We start from the raw sequence: 7,880 nt of genomic DNA, 5'->3' as shown, positions 1-7,880 counted from the left end.
TGGGCCTCAGTTTCCCCAGGGGGGAACGAGGAAAGAGCGGGAGGGGAGGCAGCGAGGGCGGGAAGCTCTCTCGGCGAGTGGAACCCAACGAAACCGCGCCAAACCGTCACGCAGCACCGGGGAAGGGCGCAGGATCGGCCCGACCCCGGCCTCCACCCGACCCCAGCCTCCACTCCGACCCCGGCCTCCGCTCCGACCCCGGCTCCACCCCGACCCCGGCCTCCACCCGACCCCCGGCCTCCACCCGACCCCGGCCCTCCACCCGACCCCGGGCGCCCCGACCCCGGCCTCCGCCCCGACCCCCGGCCTCCGCCCCGACCCCGGCCTCCACCCGACCCCGGGCGCCCCGACCCCCGGCCTCCGCCCCGACCCCGGCCTCCGCCCCGACCCCGGCCTCCACCCGACCCCGGCCTCCGCCCCGACCCCGGCCTCCACCCCGACCCCGGCCTCCGCCCCGACCCCGGCCTCCGCCCCGACCCCGGCCTCCACCCCGACCCCGGCCTCCGCCCACTCCGAGCGCCCCGACCCCAACTCGGGGCCTCGATCGGCCGCGGGGGCCCAGCCTCGGCCCGGGAGCGCGGCCACGCCCCGAGGGCGCCGGCTCTGGCTGCGAGCCCGGGCGCCGCGGGGAGGGGGGCGCGCGCCGGCCGCCGTCCCCGTCCCCGCCCCGCCCCGGTGCCCGCCCCGCCCCGTCCCCGCCCCCGGTACCCGCCGCCCCCCGTCCCCGCCCCGCGCGCGGCGGGGACTCGGACCGCGGCCGGCGCGCGCCCAGTGCAGGAGCGCGGCGCGGCGCGGCGCGGAGCGGAGCGAGCGCAGCCGACGGCGGACGCGCCCGGCCCCGCGTCCCGCGAGCCGCCGGCCATGGCCGCCCCGGGGGCGCCGCCGCCTGCTGGCGCTCGCGCTGTGCTGCGCCTGGGGGGCGCTGGCGGCGGTCGCGCCCAGGCCCGGCTCGGGCTGCCCGGCCGCTGCCTGTGCTTCCGCACGACGGTGCGCTGCATGCATCTGCTGCTGGAGGCCGTGCCGGCCGTGCCGCCGCAGACCTCCATCCTGTGAGTGCGCGGGGCCGGGCCGGGGCCGGGGCCGGGGCCGGGGCCGGGGGCGCCGGGCCGGGCGCGGGGAGGGGCCGGGGCGCGGGGCCGGGGGGAGCCGGGCCCGGGCGCGGGGGAGGGGCCGGGGCGCGGGGCCGGGGGAGCCGGGCCGGGCGCGGGGAGGGGCCGGGGCGCGGGGCCGGGGGAGCCGGGCCGGGCGCGGGGAGGGGCCGGGGCGCGGGGCCGGGGGAGCCGGGCCGGGCGCGGGGAGGGACCGGGGCGCGCGGAGGGACCCGGGGGCCGGGGGGCCGGGGCGCCGGGCCGGGCGCGGGGAGGGACCAGGGCGCGGGGAGGGACCGGGGGCGCGGGGAGGGACCGGGGGCCGGGGGGCCGGGGGAGCCGGGGCCGGGCGCGGGGAGGGACCGGGGCGCGGGGAGGGGACCGGGGCGCGGGGAGGGACCGGGGCGCGCGGCCGGGGGAGCCGGAGGGGCGGGGGTCTCGAGGGGGAGCCGGGGGGGGCGCGGGGCCGGGGGAGCCGGGGGGCGCGGGGCCCGGGAGGGGGCGCGGGGCGCGCCGAGCCTTTGTCCGGCCGGGGCGCGGACCTGGGCGCCGAGCGCCGCCTTTGTTCGGAGCTCGGGGTCCCCGCGCCCCCGCCCCCGGCGCCGCCAGCCCGCCTCGGCCCCGGCCCGCGCCCCCTCGGCCCCCCGCGTCGCCCCCAGCCCCGGGACCCCGGCATCCGCCCCGGGCCTCGACCCCGCGACCCCGGGCGCGGCGCTCGGCCGGCGTTCCCGGCGTCAGCCCTCGGTTCTCCTCCGCGCGGCCTCCGCAGGCCCCGAACCCCGGGAATCCCGCGACCCGGGCCGCGGGCGCCTCTTCCCGCCGCCCCCCCGCCCGGTCCCCCTCCCCGGGCGGCCAGGCTGCAGGGGCCCGAGGCCGCCCGCGCGCGCCCGCCATCGTCCTCGTCCCCCGGGCCGGGCGGAGCCGCGCCTACCCCCCCTCCGACCCCCGACCTCCCCGCACCTCCCCTCCCCCCCACCTCCCCTCCGACCCCTCACCTCCCCTCCCCCCACCTCCCCTCCCCCCACCTCCCCCACCTCCCCTCCCCTCCCCCCACCTCCCCCACCTCCCCTCCCCCCACCTCCCCTCCGACCCCCCACCTCCCCCCACCTCCCCTCCCCCGCACCTCTCCCCTGCACCTCCCCTGTCCCCTCCTTCCTCCCCCCTCCCCCTCCCCCTGCATCTCTCCCCCTCGCTGCCCCCCCCCTCCCCTCGCCCCCTTCCGGGCCTGCCTTTGCCCTCGGGAGCTGGGGGGAGGGGTACCCCGGGGCGCCAAGGATTTTCCAAACCCCAGTGAGCTGCTGGGACACCTGGGTCAGGAAGCCGCTGCTCACCTGTGGTCAGAGCCTCCGCGTACCGCGTTCTGCTCTCCAATCCGAACAGTAGGGGTTGCAGCACACTGGTGCACAAGTGAGGTGCTTTGCCTTCTTGCATGGTGTGGTCCCCAGAAGTGTAGCCGCCCCAAAAGTGTAGCCGAGAATCAGCAAGGAAGCGGAGAGCCATCATCACTCCCAGACAACTCCGAAGGGTCGCCGAAGGGGTCAATCGCAGAAGCCATACCTTTCAAGACTTAGGTGTGATTTTGGGATTCTCAGAATTGAGTTCTGAAGTGAAAGCACACATTATGTGACCCAAGCCCCAACCAGATCCCCTAGAGAAACGAGCAGAGGTGACTTCATGGCTTGGGGACAAGCTCATTTCATCCCCTGTGACCTGGTCTGGAAGAGCAGAGGCTGGAAGTCAGGGGGGCGGACAGAGTCTGGGTCGCCGGCCTCCGGGAGCTCAGGTGGAGGGGTTCGGGAAAGGGGGCAGGGAGGAGGGAGAGGCAGAGGAGGCCCTCCAATGGAAAGGGGACCAGGCCACAGAGCAGCCCTGCTGAGCCTGGTGGCGTGGGCTGCACCGTCTCCTGCTCAGGGTGGTGGTGTGGGCTGCACCGTCTCCTGCAGAAGGACTGACAGCCTTGCTGCAGCTCCCAGAGCTTACACACCCTGAGATGGGCTGTTTTGAAGAAATGGGGGGCTGAGATTGTAGCTCTGAGTCTGAACTGTTACAGCATGCCTGAGGCCCAGAGCTCCACCCTCTGAGGAAAGGAAGAACAGTAACGTAAGAAAGCAATCTGGCAGCAATCGGGGATGTAACAGATGTGGAATCAAGGCTGTCTGGTCTCCATGGGGCCACCCTGTTGACCCATTGTCCTCGGCCTGCTGTATCACAGTCCATTTGCCACGCTTCAAATTCCGCAAGGGAAAATGCTGTCTGCCCCTCCTGCCCAACGCCTATGTTTTGGCCTAACATCAGATTCTTCTGGTTTGCAGTTTGGGGCCTCAGCTAGAGCAATCGCAGATAGGAGAGGGAGGAGGGGCTCTCTGCGTGTGGGGCCTGGGTGGGCAGGAGTTGGGGGTCTCATCGTGCTTGTGTCCTGCCTGAATTACACACCTGAGGCTCCGTCACCCAGCACCACCAGGGGTACAGGTCCCACCAGCTCCCATAAAGCTGGCCGCTCCCTGTGAGCAAGGGGGAAGGGCGTGGGAGGGCCGCTCCTGCTCTTGGCCTCTGGCACTACCCATGAGTGTCCTGCTAACAGGAAAAGCACTCGGCTCCTGGCCATGACCCTGGGGACCCCACTGTCCCCTGCCATGTGGCCTGGGTGTGTCACAGCTGTTTGGCAGTCCTTAGTTTGAGCCTTTGCTTTCTTTTTATAGTTACTACTGACTTGAAGCCAAAAGACGCTACTGTATCGATCCCGATACATTTGAAAATGCCATACACGTACTTAGGAAACGCTAGAGCCGGCTAGGCACTGGTGGATCACCTTGGGAACCTTGCTGCTCAGGAGGCTGAGGGCTGAGGACAGGTTTGAAGCCAGCCCAGGCAGGCAAATCCAAGAAACTCTAACGTCCAGTAAGCCAGCAAGAAGCCCACAGTTGAGATGTGGCTCAAGTGGTAGAGCACTAGCCTTGAGTGAACAGAGATAAGAGTTCAAGACCAAGTTTTGATAACTATAGGAGATAAAGCCCTTAGTCTCTCCCACTGTTCAGTGCTCTGCCAGGGCTGAGAGGTGGTTGAATGCACTGAGAGCCTCTGGTGCCCGCCCAGAGGGCAGAGGCCTTTCCCTCTGGGCCCAGGTCCCTTCCAGTCCCCCAGTGCCCAGCCCTGGCCCCCCCCCCCCCGTCCCCTCCCAGTGCCCAGCCCTGGCCCCCCCTCCCAGTGCCCAGCCCTGGTCTTCCCCCTCCTCCCACCCCCCCCGTCCCCTCCCAGTGCCCAGCCCTGTCCCCCCCTCCCCCATCCCCTCCAAGTGTCCAGCCCTGGTCTTCCCCCCCTCCCAGTGCCCAGCCCTGGTCACCCCCTCCCAGTGCCCAGCCCTGGCCCCCCCCGTCCCCCTCCCAGTGCCCAGCCCTGGGCCCCCCCCCCCGTCCCCTCCCAGTGCCCAGCCCTGGGCCCCCCCCCCGTCCCCTCCCAGTGCCCAGCCCTGGCCCCCCGTCCCCTCCCAGTGCCCAGCCCTGGCCCCCCCCCCTCCCCTCCCAGTGCCCAGCCCTGGCTCCCCTCCCCCATCCCCTCCCAGTGCCCAGCCCTGGCTCCCCCCCTCCCCCCGTCCCCTCCCAGTGCCCAGCCCTGGCCCCCCCTCCCAGTGCCCAGCCCTGGCCCCCCCTCCCAGTGCCCAGCCCTGGCCCCCCCTCCCAGTGCCCAGCCCTGGCCCCCCCTCCCAGTGCCCAGCCCTGGCCCCCCCCTCCCAGTGCCCAGCCCTGGTCCCACCCCTCCCAGTGCCCAGCCCTGGCCCCCCCCCGTCCCCTCCCAGTGCCCAGCCCTGGGCCCCCCCCCCGTCCCCTCCCAGTGCCCAGCCCTGGCCCCCCGTCCCCTCCCAGTGCCCAGCCCTGGCCCCCCCTCCCCCACCCCCTCCCAGTGCCCAGCCCTGGCCCCCACCCCCGCCCCCCTCCCAGTGCCCAGCCCTGGCCCCCACCCCCGTCCCCTCCCAGTGCCCAGCCCTGGCCCCCCGTCCCCTCCCAGTGCCCAGCCCTGGTCCCCACCCCTCCCAGTGCCCAGCCCTGGCCCCCCCCCGTCCCCTCCCAGTGCCCAGCCCTGGCCCCCCTGTCTCCTCCCAGTGCCCAGCCCTGGCCCCCTCCCCCGTCCCCTCCCAGTGCCCAGCCCTGGCCCCCCCCCCGTCCCCTCCCAGTGCCCAGCCCTGGCCCCTCCTCCCCCATCCCCTCCCAGTGCCCAGCCCTGGTCCCCCGTCCCCTCCCAGTGCCCAGCCCTGGCCCCTCCTCCCCCATCCCCTCCCAGTGCCCAGCCCTGTCCCCCCTCCCTCCCTCCTCACAGTGGTCTCCCTCCCTTTCTCTGTCCTCACAGTGGTCTCCCTCCCTCCCTCCCTCCCTCCTTCCCTCCCTCCCTCCCTCCCTCCCCACAGTGGTCTCCCTCCCTCCCTCCCTCCCTCTATCCTCACAGTGGTTTTCCTCTGTGGGCCATGTCTTCCTTGTGAAGGAGGTGTGTTGACCCACAGCCAGGGCAGCCCTGACTTGGAGTTAGATGGGCAGGTTCTGCCATGGTTGTTTGGTCCACACCAGGCTTCCTTTTATGTTGGTCTGATTGGTGGAGTCCAGGGGCAAGACAAGGAGGCCAGAGCGCTCAGGGGTGGGGCTGAGAACCAGCAGGAGCACTCACTCACATGGCTGGGGGCTGAGAACCGGGCAGAAGTGGGGTTAACTGTCCCCAAGGCTGCCCCGGGGTGGGGTTAGCTGCCCAGCACAGCTGTCACTCACAGGTCTGTGTCACGGGAGGGGTGCTGTGTTACCATATGAAAATAAACCTTTCCAAATCGAGAGTTGGGATGCTTTGTTTTCTTAGTCCAGTGTTTAATTAGAAAAGCAGGAGAGACCTTCTTTTCTTCACCAGTCTCAAGCCCACAAACAGAAGATGGGAGATAAGCCGCTGTTTCTGGACGCGACCACTGATGGGGCCTGGCCCAGCCATGGCGCGGGCCACGTTCCCGAGTTAAGTCCTGCCCGTGTGCAGATGCACGGTGCTGGGTCGGTGTGGTGGAAATGCTGGAAACTGCCACGTTCCCGAGTTAAGTCCTGCCCGTGTGCAGATGCACGGTGCTGGGTCGGTGTGGTGGAAATGCTGGAAACTGCCACGTTCCCGAGTTAAGTCCTGCCCGTGTCAGATGCACGGTGCTGGGTCGGTGTGGTGGAAATGCTGGAAACTGCCACGTTCCTGAGTTAAGTCCTGCCCGTGTGCAGATGCACGGTGCTGGGTCGGTGTGGTGGAAATGCTGGAAACTGCCACTTTCTACTCCTACCTGACCGAGGACCAGGACCACAAGGAGATGCAGGCCTGTGGGATTCACTTCAGACATTTTTGTTCACGATCTCACGGCCCACAGCACGTTCGCTCCTGGAAGCCCAGGCTCAGTCCTGTTCCCTCGCCTCCCTTTCTTACTGAGATTTGAACTTTGGGCTTTGCATACCCTGGGCTAGCTGCTGTGGGCTGTGTACAGCCACACCTGCAGCTCAGGAAAGATGAAACCGGACAATAACTGGTTTTTTGTTTTTGTTTTTTTGGTCAGTCGTGGGCCTGAACTCTGGGCCTGGTGCTGTCCCTCAGCTCTTCAGCTCAAGGCGAGCCCTCTACCAATTGAGCCACAGCACCACTTCTGGCCTTTTCTGCTTATGGGGTGCTGAGGAATCGAACCCAGGGCCTCATGCATGCAAGGCAAGCGCTCTACCACTGAGCCACCTTCCCAGCCCCAACCTGACAATAACCGTTACAATGAATGGGCTTGGTTCCCTGCTTGAGGCGTGTGTCCAGTGAGCCCCCCTCCCTGGGTGGGTGCTCCTCCTTGTAGTCCACGCCCTCTGCCCAGTGGGTCGCCTCTTTTGTTTCACTGCCTGGTCCTACGTGGAAGCTTAACCTGGGGCCCTTTCCTTACTGACTTTCATTTGGATAATCAGGTGTCATTGGAGGGTGTGGAGGGTGTGGGGAACCTTATCACAATACGATTGAAATTCCCAACTGAGTCTTATCAGCCGTGCTGAGAGAGTTTTATTCTAGGTTTTTCCCTTCCGACCTTCTGCACAGCCAGAAGGTGGCTTTTACTCTTCTTTGGCTTTTCCTTACTGGAGTAGAGTGGTCTGATCTTGGTGGCCTCACAGAATGAGAAGCACCGGGGGGCCTGGTCCGTGTGCTGGTGAAGGCTGGGGTAGGCTGGGGTGGGCTGGGATAGGCTGGGGTGTGCTGGGGTGTGCTGGGGTAGGCTGGGGTGGGCTGGGGTGTGCTGGGGCGGGCTGGGGCGGGCTGGGGTGGGCTGGGGTAGGCTGGGGTAGGCTAGTATAGGCTGGTGTAGGCTGGGGCGGGCTGGGGTGGGCTGGGGCGGGCTGGGGTAGGCTAGTATAGGCTGGTGTAGGCTGGGGTGTGCTGGGGCGGGCTGGGGCGGGCTGGAGCGGGCTGGGGCGGGCTGGGGTGGGCTCCAAGGCACCTCCCTCACTCCCCAGTGTCTGGTGCAGCCTCCCTGCAGCCTCCTGGTCTTGGCGCTCCCTCTCAGGGTGGTGTTAAACTTCTCCCACTGAGGGCTTCCTGGGGGAGCTGTTCCCCAGTGTGGAGGGGATCGCCTGCGTCTGCCCTCCGTCCTCACGAACCCGCGTCTGGCATTTCCTTGTTTCTGTGGGTTCCGTGAGCTCTGTGGTGACATCAGCGTGTGCCCACAAGTAGAAATTCGTTCTTGCCTTTTTTCCTTTGCCACCATAACCAGCCTTTGAAAATGGTGATCAGTTTTGTTGATCGCAGGAGACCAGGTCTTGGAAC

General features: G+C 68.9%; 1 protein-coding gene across 1 annotated transcript in view; it reads left to right on the top strand.

Annotated features, from left to right (window-relative positions):
* Positions 1-114: 114 nt before the first annotated feature.
* Pxdn (peroxidasin) overlaps positions 115-7,880 on the top strand; it is a gene marked incomplete at its 5' end in the record, with an annotated part of 68,843 nt that continues 61,077 nt past the window's right edge. The window contains 2 exon segments of the mRNA XM_042670492.1: positions 115-959; positions 962-1,049. Of these exon segments, the coding sequence (XP_042526426.1) occupies positions 115-959; positions 962-1,049 (933 nt within the window).

This window comes from Dipodomys spectabilis, unplaced genomic scaffold (assembly GCF_019054845.1).
Source record: "Dipodomys spectabilis isolate Male_0828 unplaced genomic scaffold, ASM1905484v1 ptg000561l, whole genome shotgun sequence".
NCBI classification, from domain to species: domain Eukaryota; kingdom Metazoa; phylum Chordata; class Mammalia; order Rodentia; family Heteromyidae; genus Dipodomys; species Dipodomys spectabilis.
The sequence above is the reverse complement of the archived record's forward strand: the minus strand, read 5'-3'. Positions and strand labels throughout refer to the sequence as shown.